At 42.1% G+C, this 19337-nt stretch overlaps 1 protein-coding gene across 18 annotated transcripts in view; it reads left to right on the top strand.

Moving 5' to 3' along the window:
• The first annotated feature begins 701 nt into the window (after nt 1-701).
• The window catches only part of gphna (gephyrin a), a 118120-nt gene continuing 99484 nt past the window's right edge, over nt 702-19337 (top strand). For all 18 annotated transcript variants that reach the window (XM_023994021.2, XM_023994025.2, XM_023994023.2 and 15 more), the window contains exon 1: nt 702-810. In XM_023994021.2, the coding sequence (XP_023849789.1) occupies nt 747-810 (64 nt within the window). In that variant the 5' untranslated portion in view covers nt 702-746. The remainder of the gene's footprint in view (nt 811-19337) is intronic.

Here is a 19337-nt window from a genome sequence, read left to right on the forward strand (position 1 = left end):
GTTGGCAAAATATAGTAGGTTATACCCATTTCTCCAGGTACCACTACACCACTGAGAAACAGTAGTACATGCATTGTAGCTAGCTGTGAAGAAACTGTAATATTCTCACATGCAGCCCAGTGACTCGGCGCTACCTACCAACTGTGCCATAATATCCCAGGCCTGTTGGAAAAAACAGTAGTACACTCACAGCGAGGAGACCACTAAGGTAATTCATTATGCGCATTAGGCCTGTAAGCACCTCCCATTTCGGATACAGCCTACTTGTAAGGATTTCCGCAATAATGCACGCATATACTGTATATTTACACTAATTTCTGAGCGCCCACGCACAGTAAAGAAGTGTGGGTTAGTTCTAAATATAAATGTACCTATGAACATCGTGTTTCTGCATGGTCTGAACTCGGCTTCTCCTGCCTGGTTGGCTTGGTCGTCACTAGTTACCACATACACAAAGTCATAAACCCCGCCCATTTATACACATTTTCTTCTTAAAATAAACCTAAGCTTAACCCTAACCTTGAAAACACTGCTAACCGTATACCTAACCCTAACCTTAAATTAAGACCAAAAGGCACATTTTTGTTTTCATGAATTTTTACGATATAGCAATTTTTTAAATACTTTGTGGCTGTGGTAACTAGTGGAAACCTCATATATTCCTCATCCCGCCTCCTCCCCTCGTTCGATGTGCTCTGCTATCGATTCTCTCTGGATCCTCAGTGCGGGCGAGAGCGGTGGTAAACATGGCGTCGGAAGGGATGATTTTAACCAACCACGACCACCAAATTCGAGTCGGAATTCTAACGGGTAATTTCTAAATATATCTAAATCGTTTGATGCCATCTCCAGCTACCTTTGTGTGTTCATTTTATGTGATTGTCCGTGCTGTCTTGCTCTCTACAGGGTTGTGGCCAGCTAGCTAGATGAGTTGTGGCTGTCTTGCATCGGCTTCTCTAGCCTGTCAAACGGTTAACGTTAGCTCGCTACTGTAACATTACTGCTTGACGGTATTCCTCGACTCCTATACTCCTAGTGATTTACAGATGTTTTCCTCTGTATATGTTTTTTTTGTCATTTGCACCTTTTCAATGGTTTTTATACGCTAAATAAAATATATTTTCATGAAGGTGTAACTTGCAGCATTTTCTCGCTGTGTAGAAAACAGTTTTTTGATTTGAATAATTCATGTCTTGTACGCAACCTGCAGCTAGCCTGGCAAAGCAGAGCAGCACGAGCCAGATTCTGTCAGTGTCACCGACTCGAATATTATATTTAAATTAATGAGAATAAATTCTCACATTATCTTATTTTCGGCATGTTTGCTAAGCTATACGGTTACTCAATTAATTGATGTTGCTTGCTAAATTAGTATTGTTATTAATTTGGAAAATAGGCGATTATATTTCAGATTGGCTCGTTTTTAGTGTGTGGCGCTTGCGATGTAATTTTGTACTCGAGCGTGTCATTTAAAATTTCTGTCGGATTTATTCAGATTGCTAGTTATATAGGCCAACCAATACAGATGACTGTTGAAATACATCTTATTTGGATGCATGACAAAATGGAGCTCTATTTTGGTGCAGCTGTAGTCCGTATAGCTTGCCGTGGAGTATAATCGTGGTTTATTTTAAATTCTACTGAGCTGGGACTTGCTATCCCTGTCCCACTCACCGGATCCTTTTTTATGGCAAGAATAATAGCTTAACGATTACTCCGTCGGTCAACATTGGCGTTCCGCTGCCTCTGTGCACATAAGTACACACACTGTTTTGACATAGGTCCTCTGCAGTAGTTAGATTGCTATCACACACGAGTACCCCGCCCCCTAGTTTCGGGGTAGGCGCTGTTCATTGAAGTCGGGAGGGATACCTAGTCAGTTGCACAACTGAATGCATTCAACCTAAATGTCCGTGCGGCGGTTTGTTCGAGCAATATCCTGGAATTTTAGGATTGTGATAGGTTGGGTTAGGTAGGGGTTTCCCCAATGACATGTAATGTTACAGTGCGATTCCATGCCAGCTGGAGCAGAACATGTTTTGTATATCTCCGATTGTTCTGGCAATTCTCAAATAGACATTTCATTGAGAATAAGTATGTTCGGAATGCTTTTTACATTTGTAAAACAAACCATGTTTGAGAAAATCATGATGAAAGTGGGCTCCCGTAAGACCCTATGATACATACATCTTAGTGTCATAGCCTACTCCTTATAAATGTGCTCTATCATATAGAATAGACCTATGTCTGGATTCTCAAATACAAATGTTCACATTCATTTATTCAACATCAAAACTACCCTTTTTGATTTTGTTCACTTGAAGACAAATTGATTGGAACAATATACTAGACAAGTCCACCACATTTCCAGAGTGGACTTTCTGCTAATTCTGAAGTTTTGATACATTTTATGAGCACCCCCAACAAAATGGATTTAAAGGGAACTCCCTCTGCTGATAAATTTGCTGAATGTGCGATCCTAAAGGAGGGCTTTGATTGGTTAATTACCTATAGCGTCAATTTATATGTATAGCATGGGTCATATCATTTAAAGTATCAGGGAGCCCACTCTGGAAATGTTATGTGTTGGAATAGTACTGTATATTGTTCCAAACAATAGGTCTAAAAATAAGCAAATACATTTGTTACCTTTGACCTTCAGCCATTCCAGAGTCCACTAGTTATTAAGAACTATTAGGTTTTTGTATTTTGCATTCAAATAAAAAATACTAATATAGGTTACCACTTTGACTACTACTGTAAGTATCTTACTGTTGATTATTGTGAATGATTGTCATAGTGTCTAGAGATGGGCCTAGTTGAAAAGGTGAACACAAACTTTAAGCTGAAATGGCTATTTTCCCCCACCCAACATGAAATTCCATCTGTCCTATCTCCTCTGTTGTATGGTCTTTCCTCAAATAGAGATTTCAGGATTCTCTCTGTGAAGCCTCTCACTGAAAAAATGTCAATGGAAGGGTTCAGTGCGAGATCTCACTTTTGTGGCAGACTACACATTTTCTCTCCCTTTCTATAACAGGCAAACTGAGCCCGTCAGAATTGTGTGTGTGTGTGGGCAGCTTTTATATACAGTCTATGGGCAGGGGCTTCTGAAGATACTGTATCGGTCGAGTCTGGACCAATTTTAGACAACTGTATGTTCTCAATTAGATAACAGTAGGCCTGTGTTTTCAAATAAGAGTTTACTATGACTGATTTATTATTATCAAGTGTTTGTGTGTGGGGTATGCCTGTGTGTGTGGTCGTGGTGAGCGGACTGACAGTGTGTATTAGGACTGACAGTGTGTATTGGGCAGATAAAAGTACCAGATATCCTACCAGCCAGTCAGTACAGTATCAGTCTATGTGCCAGAGAGAGACAGGCCCTGTGTTGTAGTGAAACCACTACTCCTGTTTACCCTCCTGCTGTGTGTCTAGCGCCCTGGCAGCTATGAAAGTGGACCTTGTCAGGTGTGAGTGTGTGTGCGCCTGTGTGTGTCTAGTGGCAGCTATGGTATTGTCCTCGCAGGTGTTTGTGTGTTTAAGCTGATCTGTGTGGTGTGCTTCATTTATTTTTGGGGGGGAGATGTGTGATGGGACTTTGCAATTGTGCTGTCTGTTTGACTGTCCTGCCGATCTGCGTGTCACCTTTTTTGTCTAGCCTCATAGTAGTTCTGCAGTGTGTCGGTGAGTTATTTAACATTTTGTGACGATATTCTCTTTGATAAACAAAATAAAAAACTAAGTTGGGGTGAGAAACAGAAACTAAATACCTTTTCAAAAAAGTTATTTTCTTCTTTTGGTTTCCAAAGTTGCATTCAAAGGAGCTGCGGCTGGCATCAAATATTATTTCAGGGTGAACAGAGCAGAGTAGAGTAGAGCGTCTGCCTGACAGCCCCTGTCTCTGTGCTGTTCAAAGCACTGATCACAACCACACTGTTAATGCTACACCACGCAAGGCTATATACTCAGTCTCTGCTTTCCCTCTCTCCCCTGCCTTTGCAAACAGCCTCCGTTGCGTGTCCCCTGTTGAAATCACCATATCTCCTATTTGTGAAAAGAGCAGAAGGGTTGTGTGTTCAACCTTTTTACAAGGACTATAAGCCTTTTGAAACATAGTAGACAAATTACCTTGAATAACCAACTCAAGTCTGTCAGCAAGCAATGAAAGAAGTTAGCGTTGATGAGGTGAGGGAACGTGGTGACAGTGGACACCTCTGTGGCATCTTGTCTGTTTGGACACTCAACACTCCACAGATCTGTGATAACTGTGTAACACCTTTCTAAAGCCCTTGTTGGCTGATCCAGGTTTCCGCTGCACTCATTTAACTGCCGCTGCGCCACAGGAAAATCATTGCCGCCATGCCCCGAAAATATTAAACATAAACAAATATTTCTGTCAAGGTGCACTTTGACTTTACAGTCCACATTTACTTTTCCTCAGCAAACAAAACTAGTAATAATTACAAAAATCAGACAACCCCATAGTAGAATAGACTATTTACCTAGTCGGCTTGTTGTGTGTTTTATGAGAGAGAAATATTCCTCTCGAGGTGCATTCAAGCTACGCATGCCATAGGGAGGGAAACCTGCATTCTGCGTGAATGCAACCTGCAATCAAAGCACAATTCTTGCAATTGTGGGGAAAACAGCAGATTTATTATTTTTTTTCTCCCCAATTTCGTGGTATCCAATTGGTAGTTAGTCTTGTCTCACCTCTGCAACTCCCGTATAGACTCGGGAGAGGCGAAGGTCAAGAGCCGTGTGTTCTCCAAAACACACAACCCAACCACAACCCAAGCCGCACTGCTTCTTGACACAATGCCCACTTAGCCCGGAAGCCAGCCGCACTAATGTTTCGGAAGAAACACCGTACACCTGGCGACCGTGTCAGCGTGCACTGCTCCCGTCCCGCCACAGGAGTCACAAGTGCGTGATGGGACGTCCCTGCAGGCCAAACTCTCCCCTAACCAGGGTGACGCTGGGACAATTGTGCGCCGCCCCATGAGTTTCCCGGTTGCGGCCGGCTGCGACAGAGCCTGTACTCGAACCCAGAATCTCTAGTGGCACAGCTAGCACTGCCTTAGACCACTGCACCACTCGGGAGGCTGAAAACTGCAGTATTAATTGCCTTTGTAAAAAAACAAAAAACAAAAAAAAGTAGGTTCCCAGCATTCCATTCCTACTTTTATTTCTTTATAAATTTGTAAATATGTGAGAACTGCACCATTTTAAACCCAGAGTTTTTAGTAGTGTCATGGTTAAGCACGTTACTGCTCCGCAATCGCCTTGAGTGCATAGGGGAGAGTAGGGCTAAATGTAACACAGGTCAGTTGTAGGGTAACTTGGGGTAAAATGTGACTTTACCTCAATTTTTTTCTGTAGTGACTTAAATTGTGATAAGACGGATTACATTTTTAGTCAGGCAAGAGTAGTGGCAACCAGGGAAAGTGGGAGAAAAAAATAGTGTTTTTGTAAGAAGTACAGGCGGGCGTACATCACTGTGTTTATGCACATTTTTGGGACATCAAATTAATCAATAGGATGCTAACTAATTAAAAGATTACATTTGGGATCTAGCTAATGATGAGCCTTATAGGGTAAATGCAGATAGGCAACCCTATGATTCAGCCTATTTGTTTATAGCCATAATGCTGCATCAGTTGTGCTACAGGTGATAATGCTTATTGCTAATAGCATACCTGATCATATGAACCATGCATAGGCTACATGCATGGTCCAATGTTTTACCAATATGTTATTGGGCTCATTTCTGGAGGTGGACATTTTATTTTAGATGTCAGCACAGTTTTATTTTAATTCGTTTTGGAGTAGAATGACCTTTTAAAAAGTCACGAATTGAGCTTCTCAGTCCTTCTACATAAAACGTATCTGGGGGGGAACCCCGGAACCCCAAAACAAGAAGGGGAGGAATCTCCCTTTCAACCTTTCCCCCACTGCTACACATTTTTCCAGAGGAAATACTTGGCTGATCTGTGATCAGATATTGTAAATGTAAGCCCTATAAACCCTGGCTGGCTGAGAAGAGGAGGCTGAGGAGAAGTGGACACCGGTAGGCAGCTAATTCAATCTAGAGCTCATGTTGACACCCTTTTAGGAATTACAGAGCTGTGTCACCGAGTGGCCTCAGATTCTGCCAAGTCTCACTCTACAGGGAGTCAACCAACCTTACATCAAACTTACATCAACTTTACATGGTCTAATGGGATCTGATGGGATATTGTTTTGACACTAAAGTCAGTCACTAGTACCAAGGTGCCTCTTGAAGAAGCATAGTAGAGCTTTGTTATATAGCCTTCTGTGTCTAGCTATGTTTGAAGAAAAGGGAGTTTTGCTACTCTGATACGTCAACAACAGTACATCTCTTATAGTTTTCATCTACATCTGGTGGGGAATTTTCGTAGGGTACCTGTCATTGGATTAAAATTCATAGATCATACTCCTATGAATGTATGGGTTAATGTTTGTCTGGTGTTGGCTGCTGGGTGCCTTGGTTCAGCTCCCATTTGTGGGTCTAATCCTGAATGCTGATTGGTTAAAACCGCATTCCAGCCGGTGTCTATTCTACAAGTTACCACCGGCTAAATCTATGACGTTAAAATGCCTCTTTACTCTGTTCCATCTGACTGCGCAATCCACTGTCTCATCAACCCAGCCAGGCAAGTTATAAACTTGATCTTTACTATTTCTTTTGGACTAACATTTCATTTTCAACAGTGGAGATTTGTCTAAACCTTGCTGTCTCTCCAACATTTGCAACATTGTGTCGATATTGAAATTCGATTTCCTGCTGTCCCATAGTAATGAATGTGACGAGACAAAGGCAGGCAGCGTTTCTCAACCGGTCTAAATCATGAATCAGCTGGCGTCATTTTTATGGATATATACAAAAAAAAATGTCAATTGAGAAAAGGTCAAATGAGACGCAGCTAATTTGCAGTCTTTCCAGCTTCAGTTTGAAGTTATTGTGTTTGCTGTGATGTTGGCTAGCTCCTCTGAAGAACAGTGTCCTGACGAGTGAGCACATTCTCAATGCTAAGCGAAATCGCGCCTCATTAGCTCATTGTTATGGATGTATCCAAATGTCACTAAAATACAGCTTGAACCAATTCAAATGCAGCTACTTTGCTGTTATTCAGGCTGCACTTTGATGTGACTGCAAGTTAGCCACCTAGCAAAGAAGGGGAAAGAACATTGCCAGCCAGTATGACAATGGAACATTTAGAACGAACAACTGGGTCGCGTCCATAGATGCAGAACAAAAAGACTGAACAACTGAGTCTCTGGCAACCGAACCGATAAAACGAACGACCAACCGGCTTGGGTAGTAACCCTAGATTTGTGTTGGGACTATATCTTGTGGAAGGATGAAATAGTATTAATAAATTAATCAAAATAATGTTTTTAATGAAAATATGTCAATTGTTATTTGAATATGTTGTATAAAAGTGATAATGCCCGTGAAGACGGTGTTTGGAGGATATATTGGCACCCGTGCATTTTCACTTCAGAATACATTTCTGCATTTTGCTAAAAGTTTCAAGTAAATAATCATGTAATTGTCTGACAACACCAATGAAAAAGTAGCTGTGCTCAGGGACACTTGACGTTAAATTCAAGATTAAATCAAATGTAAACACGTGATTGCCGAAACCCACATAGCTGGTGCAGATCTGATTTAGAATCTAGGCCTATGTGTGCATAAATGCTCTCAGGATTTGAACTTGCAACCTTTTGGTCTGGAGTGCATTAATGTCTCAGCAGTTCCACAAGATAGTTATTTTTTATCAAGAATATATATCCACTACTCTCAAATAGGGATGCACCGATATTATATTTTCCTTGCCAAAAAAAAACGATACCGATTTATTTAACATTTGTTGTGGCCTTTTTAAGCATTCTAGTACAGTTAAATAGTTGAAACACACACTGACCAAAAAGTTATACTGTTGGCATTTACGTGTGTCCCCATTACCAGTAAAACATAATCAAAACCTATTTCTTTCCCTTACTTGCTGTGCTGTTTCATTGTTCATTTGTTCAGTCTCAACCAGGAGTCCAGTATCCTCTGGCGTTGACGTTGACGTTGAGACTGGTGTTTTGTGGGTACTATTTAATGAAGCTGCCAGTTCAGGACTTCTGAGGCGTCTGTTTCTCAAACTAGACCCACTAATGTATTTGTCCTCTTGCTCAGTTGTGCACCGGGGCCTCCCACTCCTCTTTCTATTCTGGTTAGAGACAGTTTGCGCTGTTCTGTGAAGGGAGTAGTACACAGCGTTGTACGAGATCTTCAGTTTCTTGGCAATTTCTCGCATGGAATAGCCTTCATTTTTCAGAACAAGAATAGTCTGACGAGTTTCAGAAGAAGGTACTTTGTTTCTGGCCATTTTGAGCCTGTATTCGAACCCACAAATGATGATGCTCCAGATACTCAACTAGTCAGACAGTTTTATTGCTTCTTTAATCAGGACTACAGTTTTCAGCTGTGCTAACATAATAGCAAAAGGGTTTTCTAATGATCAATTATCCTTTTAAAATGATAAACTTGGATTAGCTAACACAACGTGCCATTGGAACACAGGAGTGATGGTTGCTGATAATGGTCCTCTGTATGCCCATGTACAGTCGTGGCCAAAAGTTTTGAGAATGACACAAATATTAATTTTCAGTCTGCTGCCTCAGTGTCTTTAGATATTTTTGTCAGATGTTACTATGGAATACTGAAGTATAATTACAAGCATTTCATAAGTGTCATAGGCTTTTATTGACAATTACATGAAGTTGATGCAAAGAGTCAATATTTGCAGTGTTGACCCTTCTTTTTCAAGACCTCTGCAATCAGCCCTGGCATGCTGTCAATTAACTTCTGGGTCACATCCTGACTGATGGTAGTCCATTCTTGCATAATCAATGCTTTGAGTTTGTCAGAATTTGTGAGTTTTTGTTTGTCCACCAGCCTCTTGAGGATTGACCACAAGTTCTCAATGGGATCAAGGTCTGGGGAGTTTCCTGGCCATGGACCCAAAATATCGATGTTTTGTTCCCCGAGCCACTTATCACTTTTGCCTTATGGCAAGGTGCTCCATCATGCTGGAAAAGGCATTGTTTGTCACCAAACTGTTCCTGGATGGTTGGGAGAAGTTCCTATCGGAAGATGTGTTTGTACCATTCTTTATTCATGGCTGTGTTCTTAGGCAAAATTGTGAGTGAGCCCACTCCCTTGGCTGAGAAGCAACCCCGCACATGAATGGTCTCCGGATGCTTTACTGTTGGCATGACACAGGACTGATGGTAGCGCTCACCTTGTCCTCTCCGGACAAGCTTTTTTCCGGATGCCCCAAACAATCGGAAAGGGGATTCATCAGAGAAAATGACTTTACCCCAGTCCTCAGCAGTCCAATCTCTGTACCTTTTGCAGAATATCAATCTGTCCCTGATGTTTTTCCTGGAGAAAAGTGGCTTCTTTGCTGCCCTTCTTGACACCAGGCCATCCTCCAAAGTCTTCGCCTCACTGTGCGTGCAGATACACTCACACCTGCCTGCTGCCATTCCTGAGCAAGCTCTGTACTGGTGGTGCCCCGATCCCGCCGCTGAATCAACTTTAGGAGACAGCCCTGGCACTTGCTGAAGCTTTCTTCACAACAATTGAACCGCTCTCCTTGAAGTTCTTGATGATCCGATAAATGGTTGATTTGCGTGCAATCTTACTGGCAGCAATATCCTTGCCTGTGAAGCCCTTTTTGTGCAAAGCAATGATGACGGCACGTGTTTCCTTGCAGGTAACCATGGTTGACAGAAGAACAATGATTCCAAGCACCACCCTCCTTTTGAAGCTTCCAGTCTGTTATTCGAACTCAATCAGCATGACAGAGTGATCTCCAGCCTTGTCCTCGTCAAAACTCACACCTGTGTTAACGAGAGAATCATTGACATGATGTCAGCTGGTCCTTTTGTGGCAGGGCTGAAATGCAGTGGAAATGTCTTTTTGGGGATTCATTTCATTTGCATGGCAAAGAGGGACTTTGCAATTCGTCTGATCACTCTTCATAACATTCTACAGTATTTGCAAATTGCCATCATACAAACTGAGTCAGCAGACTTTGTTAAAATTAATATTTGTGTCATTCTCAACTTTTGGCCACGACTGTAGATATTCCATTCAAAATCAGTCGTTTCCATCTACAATAGTCATTTACAACATTAACAATGTCTACACTGTATTTCTGATCAATTTGATGTTATTTTATTGGACAAAAAATTTGCTTTTCTTTCAAAAACAAGGGCATTTCTAAGTGACCCCAAACTTTTGGACGGTAGTGTAAATATAAACATATGGATGAGTGATGGGCGTGCGGCATAGGCAAGATGCAGTAGTAGATGGTATAGAATATACATATGAGATGAGTAATGTAGGATATTTAGACATTATTAAAGTGGCGTTATTTAAAGTGACTAGTGATACCTTTTATTAAATCAATTTATTAAAGTGGCCAGAGATTTGAGTCTGTATGTTGGCAGCATCCACTCAATGTTAGTGATGGCTGTTTAACAGTCTGATGGCCTTGAGGTAGAAGCTGTTTTTCATCCTCTCGGTCCCGGCCTTGATGCACCTGTACTGACCTTGCCTTCTGGACGATAGCGGGGTGAACAGGCAGTGGCTCGGGTGGTGGTTGTCCTTGATGATCTTTTTGGCCTTCCTGTGACATCGGGTGCTGTAGGTGTCCTGGAGGGCAGGTAGTTTGCTCCCGGTGATGCGTGGTGCAGACCAGACCGCATTACCCCTCTGAAGAGCCTTGCGGTTGTGGTTCGGAGCAGTTGCCATACCAGGTGGTGATACAGCCCGACAGGATGCTCTCGATTGTGCATCTGTAAAAGTTTGAGTGTTTTAGGCGACAAGTCAAATTTCTTCAGCCTCCTGAGGTTGCTGTGCGGTGGACCATTTCAGTTTGTCTGTGATGTGTACGCCAAGGAACTTGAAGATTTCCACCTTCTCCACTACTGTCCCATCGACATGGATGGGGGGATGCTCCCGCTGCTTTTTCCTGAAGTCCACGATTATCTTCTTTGTTTTGTTGACGTTGAGTGAGTGGTTATTTTCCTGACACCACACTCCGAGGGCCCTCACCTCCTCCCTGTAGGCCGTCTCGTCGTTGTTGGTAATCAAGCCTACTACTGTAGTGTCGTCTGCAAACTTGATGATTGAGTTGGAGGTGTGCATGGCCACGCAGTTATGGGTGAACAGAGAGTACAGGAGAGGGCTGAGAACGCACCCTTGTGGGGCCCCAGTGTTGGGGGTCAGCGGGGTGGAGATTTTGTTTGCACGTCAGCCTTGACATCGGTTTTGCACATCAGCGTTAAACTAGACATCAGGCTGATGTTGGCATTTTTAGCTAATATCGGTTTTATTGTTATGTTGATGTTTGAGCACCACTTTTGACGCTGTCATTTCTGCAATCTTTGTTAGAACTTGTGGCAATCAAGAGCTGCACTATTTAGAGGTTACTGTTCTAATTCCAAAATATTTAATGGCAGCTGTTTCATAGGAAGTTAATGTTTATTTTTCAATAACTTACTATTAAGTAATTGCATGTGGGTTATTGTGAAATTCACAGTAATTTACTGTTGCTAATCTGCACGTTCACTGACCTGACGGTCTGGTAGGAAAGTGAGTATTACAATATCATGGCTCTTTGGTATCACATGCACTGACAGTGTACAAGCCTAATGTTTATGAACAGAATACAACAGAGCACATTAACTGGGATGACTTTCCCTCTCACGGGAGACCAAAAAGAGCTAGCTGAAGCGACACCTCAAATAAGCCACTCCTGCAATCTTCTGAAAGGCTGACGCTGCTACAGTATGCTGCCAATCAGCAAGTAATGTGCATGTTGTCAACAGAAATGTCAGTGAAGGCACAGTAGGTTACTGGCAAGGATTGCTAGTGGCAGCAAGTGTCTTGTAGGTTATTGGCAATGTTTTGTCAGTATGTTATTGTGACCTTTTTATAATAACTTACTGACTAGTAGTTTCCAGTTAAGAATTGACAAATTCACAGCAACAAGTTGCCATTAAGTTATAAATAAATGTATAAACCTCTTTACAGTGCAGCTTATTATTGGAACATTCTCTTAAAGTTTGCATAACAGTTGCTCAACTTGCATCAGCATAACACTCAAACTGTTCCAACACTTCCACTGACGGTTGGCACAAACACACATTTGTTTTACCACACCCTCAGATTTGCTAATGAGCCACAACCAGTACATTGCCCCGAGCTATATTTTAAAGCGCAGTGATGAGCGTACCTTCTACAATGTCCCATACCTACAAGGTACCAAACTGTACCATGTGAGTTTATATGTGTAGCTGGGAAGTTTCCCTTTTTGTACCCCAGGGAACAACACTGTCCCTAACCATACCCTTATTTTTTGAAACTGTGTTAATATGTTCCAAGTAATAAGTATGAACCTGGTGGCACTGCAGAAAGAACGAGGCACTCCCAACCAAGAGTTTGCAAGTTTAAATCCACAAAGAATTATTGTATACTCTGTCAAGTGTCCTTGATCACTGCTAGTTTTATTTTGATGTAATGTTGGTGGTGATAATTGTACAATTATTTACTTGAATCTGGGCAGCTTTTAGCAAAGTGCAGAAATGCATTTTTGCCAATAAGTCTGTGGCCATATATTATGAGCACAAAATATATTATATTTTGTGCTCACAGATCTGGGGGTGTAGCTGCACTGTAGCAGGACATTACAGGTTGGTAGCAAGCAAGTGGTTATTAGTTTAAATCCCATTTAAAGTTGAGTCCCAATTTTGGTCACAGTTCAAAATTATACAAGATTTTACAGTAATTAAAATCAGATTACAGCAGCATACTGTCATTTTATAGAAATATCACCAAGTTGATAAATATTTTTACTGAAATTTAGGAAAAGTGCAGAAAAATATTCTTGGCTATAAATATATAGCCAATCAACATTATGTCCATAGACCTGGTGGCGCAGCAGGATCTTCAGGTAGCTAGCTACTGTACCAAGAGGTTGTGAGGTTGAGTAATCAGCAGCATACTGTCCTTTAACATTAACACCTGAGTTTAGCTGTACAAATACAGAAATATTTGTAGATTTACCGTATTTTCACTGCAACTAGACAACCTCCAGGGGACAATGACACAACGTTCTGAGACCATCCTAATAACGTCCTCGGGATGTCCTTGGAACAAACCGGGAACTACACACAACCTGCTGGGTACCATCACTATATATATATATATTTATTTTTTTATATATTTTTTAAAAATACATTTTACCCCCTTTTCTCCCCAATTTTCGTGGTATCCAATCGCTAGTAATTACTATCTTGTCTCATCGCTACAACTCCCGTACGGGCTCGGGAGAGACGAAGGTTACAAGCCATGCGTCCTCCGAAGCACAACCCAACCAAGCCGCACTGCTTCTTTAACACAGCGCGCCTCCAACCCGGAAACCAGCCGCACCAATGTGTCGGAGGAAACACCGTGCACCTGGCCCCCTTGGTTAGCGCGCACTGCGCCCGGCCCGCCACAGGAGTCGCTGGAGCGCGATGAGACAAGGATATCCCTACCGGCCAAACCCTCCCTAACCCGGACGACGCTAGGCCAATTGTGCGTCACCCCACGGACCTCCCGGTCGCGGCCGGCTGCGACAGAAACTGGGCGCGAACCCAGAGACTCTGGTGGCACAGCTAGCGCTGCGATGCAGTGCCCTAGACCACTGCGCCACCCGGGAGGCCCCATCACTATTTAAACATTGAATTAATGTCAGTTACGCCTTTTTAAAGTATGGTATTCTAAAGGACGTTTGACATCTCGGCTAATCGGCTTTCACATGTGCTCAAATGCTGTCACGTAATTTCATGGGATCACATGTTGAAATGTTGCATCCCCATGTTGTAAAAAAAAATCACAAGATCATGTTTTCACGTGCTCAAATGTTGTCACGTAGTGTAATATCACATATATTGTATCCTTATTGTCACATTTATTTTACGAGATCATTGTCACATGTTGCTTCACATTAACCTTACATGAAATCAGGTGATCACATGAAATTCATGTGGTTTTTCCTTAAGGGACGTAATGCGCTCCTAGAGCCGGAGGTGCTTGTAGCCTTTTAGACTGGCTAAACCACTAACCTGGCCCTTGCCCCGAGGCTCCCAAGGGCTCTTCTCTCTGCTGTTGTTATTGGTATGCTGCAGTAGAGTGGGATTCGGGTAGCAGTGCCTATGGGGTCGGACGATGCTCTTGAGGCGGTACATGCCTCATTCATAAATGTGTAACGCCACAGAGCATGTCTTCATGACACGATAGTATATTTAGAGCACTCGGAGTTGCTCTTCGCTGCCACTTTCTGCCTGTCTGCTTGCCTGGCTACTAGCTCTATGGCCCTATACATTTAACATTACATTTAAGTCATTTAGCAGACGCTCTTATCCAGAGCGACTTACAAGTTGGGCTATAGGCTACCTAATGACATAGATGCTTTTACTAGGGGCTTAGCTATGTTAACACTACATCAAGTACAGTTACATGCACACAATGTGATTTATTGTGGATAGTCAGATTTAATATAATAGTTTTGATTTAAAACGTTTACATGCTTCAAGAATGTTTTCCCTCATAGTCGTGTTTACATGGACACATCTGAAATCCCACTACCTGATGGCACTCTAATAAATGCAGAAAATCACCAATCGAAATAAATGTTCTACCACAGCGACTATGTTATTTTTTGGGAAGCATATTTGATTCTGAATTCGGACATATGAAGTTTGTATGCGAAAACTACTTCTAAGATGCATACATTAATTTGTTCTGGACTCACTTCACTCGCGCTAAAGAGGGAGGCTCACTTGGCTGGTGCTAGCACATGAGCAGATCAAATACACAGCTGGAATGCTGATTTTAAGGTGTTTACACGTCCCAATAATGTGAACAATTGCTTAGAAAACCAGGTGTTTTAATCAGCGTATGCTTATCTATATTTTGACTATGCGCCGATTTTTTTTAGATAAACGGTGTAAAGTTTTTTACATGAGTATTGCATAATCTGGTTTATAGCATAATCAGTTTAATATCGAATGATTACTGTGCATGTAAACGTACTCGGTGTTGGTGTTGGAAGATCTTCTCGATTGCCCCCTGGGCCAGCTTTGAGTATCTCTGTTCTGCTGTGTGAGCATTCACAGGCACATGTGTTTCGGAATAAATAGTCTATCTCCATACTCTGCTACTGTATGGGATCTGAATCAGACCATTGTGACTGATTTGATACAGTGACAATGTGACCTCTTCAGTCAGTGAAGGACAGTCAGGAGGAATAATCAGTGTTCTCCCTGACCCCTCACTGTGATCCCTGCTGCTCTGTTAGAACTAGATTTCATTGGGATACTGTGGTCGCTGCTGTAAGGTGTATTGTAGACCCAGCCAGGCAGTGTGTGTCTGTGTGAGTACTGGAGTTTGGCCCTTAGTCTCCCTTCTTCCCTCTCCCCTGCCCTGGTGGAGTGCCTGAGTGATAAAGAGGTAGAGAGCGAGGGAAAGGAAGGAGAGCGAGAGAATGAAAGAGTGCTGTTGCCTGGGTGGGTGGGTGGGTGGCGGGCGGGTGGAAGGATCAGAAGCGTGTTAAGTCCATTAGGATGTGAATGGAGCTGTGCTGGGTCACAAGCACGCTGGGTGCATTCTCGCTCTCTGCTGCTGTCGCGTGAGTGCCTCTGCTCTGCCTGTCTCCCCCTACACACTTTCTATTTCCCTCTCTCCCCCTCGTTCGCTCTTTTTCTTCTCTCTATTCCCCTTGGTCTCCTCTCTCGCTCTCTTTCTCTCGACAGCAGGGTGGCAGCTCACTCCTCGTAGGTCACACACACATAGGGGTGGCAGAGGAAGACGACAGCAAAAAGAGTATCCGGGCTAAAATCCTCACCCAGCCTTAATCCCTCAGTAATCTATATCCTCAAAACCAATGTGTGCCTGCGTGGGTGGGTGGGTGGGTGTGTGTGTGGATGGGAGGATATGGATTGTGTGTGTGTGTGCAAATTAGTTTTGGACTCATTGGGATTCAGTATGTTGAGTAGTGATGAGTCATACTCCCTTCCACGTGCCTAAGTCGCAGAGAAGGATTGGAGAAAGAAAACAAGCAAAGAAGGCTCAATGCCTAACCCACTGGTCCTTCCTCACCACCTCATGATGCCAGCCTGCCAGTGCTCTTATGGTTTGGCCTAGTTTCTTAGTGAGTGACTCAGTCAGTTAGTTAGTTAGTGTGGGTAGTTGCTTTAAAGAGTGAGGCAGCCCGTTTTAGTTCAGCCTTTTCCTCCGGTTGTTTTCTGCTGCTTTATTCCTCAGCTCTAAATCACCCTGACAGCACAGCCACAGCTTAGTCATTTGACTGTTTATTATGATTATTAAACGTCACAACAATTTAGTTAAGGACAGATGGGGGAAGGCGAAGTAGGAAGAGGTCACAGTCAATCAGATATGCTTTAGTTGTACCCTAATTTGTTTTTGTATTACTGTATGTCATTCAACATGACTAATGTGGTGAGAGTCCAGGATCCCTCTGAGCCACTGACTATGACCTACAGGAGTTGAGCACTAAGCTGAACACGGATGCTAAGGAGAGTCTGTTTCCTTCTAACCTGATGCTACCGAGACCCGCGACCCTGGCCACACGTGCTCTGATTCTCTATCTACATTTCTCTTAGAAGTGTACACTTACTTACTCCTCCTCATGGATTTTACATGTTGGAATTTCCTGACATTCCAAGTTCCAGCCCCCTGCAGAGATTACCAATATATATATATATATTTGTGGACATAGAAGAGCACTCCCTTTCCCTCCTGTCCTGTCATAGTAACATCAGGACTAGGGAAGGAGGTGTATCAATGATTTATAGTCCACATTACACTGGGTCAAAAGAGGCCTTTTAGTGTGGGCTGCCTGGGGATGGCCAGGTATATGCTGCCTGGCATGGAGGTCATGGTGAGATGTCAAGACCCCCCCTCCCCCCAACCAAACACACAGGTACTGCAGATAGCCCATGTTTCTAGCTCAAACAGTCAGCAGCAGCATGGAAAGCAGGGATTCCTGCAGCTGTCCAGCGTAATGTTGTCACGATACCTGAATTTGGACTTGGATACCGATACAAAAATAACAAGGCGTATTAGCCAAAGTCACTGAATGGCACTTGATCCAGACAGCTAGTGCTCTGTTCTCTGTTTTGAGTTCAATATCATGTAGGGCAAAAAAACATCTTCGTCAAATATTTTTCCATATATACACACATCCTGTGTGTTTTAATCAAATCAACTATATGCACTGAGAATATGACTAGAGGGAGTCTCACCGCAATTGATTAGATTGTGCCGGGCTGAGGGAATGTGTGACTAGCACCCGTTGTATCAGTGTTTATCGCGAAGTCCCGTGTTGCTGACGCTGCAAAAAAATTACAGCCATTTCTGACTGACAAGTTCTGTTACTGAAATCCATAATTTGTTTAGGAAAAACATTCCCTGTTCTCTCAATCCTTGCTCTCTTTACGTGACATGTATTCATCGCATGCACCTGATCAATAGGGCCTGACTTATAGCCTATCATAATCACATCAATAAATTGGCTATAAACAGACTTCGAACACCATCACACATTGACAGGAAAATGGATGCAGAGGACTTGAAAAATACACTCGAAACAGGGGAATGTTTACTGGTTGCTCAGGAGGTAAAGGGGAAGTCAGATGTGTGGAATAAATTTGACTAGTTGTAGAAAATACTGGAGATCTAGAAAAAGAAGGTAAGGAGCAGGCAATGCGTGCAAACTGGTGCTGTTAGATTACAATATTACTTTTCTGACCATTTGGAACGATGTAAACAACACTAAATAAATTATAAGCCTACCAGAGAGTCTGTAACGTATTTTTTTTGTTAAGCCTTTATTACAGCAAAGACTAAAAAAAGTTGCATTCATTCGTAAATGCAGTTTCTGAAATGGAACGATTTATATATTGTCTAATTATTCAAGGAACGCTTTATTTTATCTTAACTAAAATGCTTGATTGCATTTCAAATCATGAATGACTTGTATGCTGTGTGATGACATGAACAAATGAATGATTGATTGATACGGTAGCCTATATAACTATTGAAATATAGGTGGAAGTTAAGGTATTAAGACTAACCAGGAGGTGCTCTTAGGCCTACAGCTCAATGGTGGTAATACAAGGCTGCTATACTAAGCCTACTAATGATAATGCCATTACTTATTATTACTAATATTATTGTGATCATCAATATAATAACAATAAGGAGATCAAGAAAAAGGAGGGTTGTTATTGTTATTTTTCTGACAATTTGGAACAGTGTAAACAAAACTCAATAAATAATACCAGAGAGGCTGGTCTTACGAGAAAACAAGTGTAAAGCCTTTATTACAGCATAGCACAGATTAAAAACGGCTGAATTAGGAAATTGTTAATCTGACATGTTGTGGTTACGTAAGGCTTGGTGCTCACAGAATCAGTAGACTATTAAACAAACACTCAAACAGGCAACAGAAGCAGGATCTGTCTTATTTCTGTAGATATATATGGATGATTTATAAAGCCAGGCATAGTTTAACAGTTAGGCTGTTGATTATAGACCTAATTATATTGGTTTCCTCCTCAGTTTTCTTAGACAACTAAGGCAAGGGCTGTTTTCTCATCTATCTCTGCTGCTGCCTCCGCCGCTTTGTTCTCAACACCAATATGCTGGTTAACTTTGCTATTATGCACATAGCGACATGGTCTAGGAAAAGGCACCAATTTAACAGCACACTGATGTGTTTCAGAACCGCGGACAGCGACCGCTATCCAACACGGGAGAAAGCGCATTTGTTCTAAAATATTATTTTTTATTATTGTTGCACCATTGTTCTTATTCAATATAACCATATACAATTTCAGTAGCACGTTTTGGAGTGATGGACTGTGCCATCCCCATTCCTCATGGCCTCCACAATGGATCAGTCCACTCAGACAGACGCGAATCAGACAGGTGTCTTTTACACCATGTAAAAATTATTAAATTTTTGCTATTGCTCGACTAAAGAAATCTTGGTCGACCGACAGCCTATTGCCTAAACAATCGGCCAGTCGACTAAATGGGGTCAGCCCTAATACTTTTGAATTTTTTAAAATTGTCTTTATTTAACTAGGCAAGTCAGTTAAGAACAAATTCTTATTTACAATGACGGCCTAGGAACAGTGGGTTAACTGCCTTGTTCAGGGACAGAATGACAGAT

The sequence above is a fragment of the Salvelinus sp. IW2-2015 genome, linkage group LG9 (assembly GCF_002910315.2).
Source record: "Salvelinus sp. IW2-2015 linkage group LG9, ASM291031v2, whole genome shotgun sequence".
Taxonomy (NCBI): Eukaryota; Metazoa; Chordata; class Actinopteri; order Salmoniformes; family Salmonidae; genus Salvelinus; species Salvelinus sp. IW2-2015.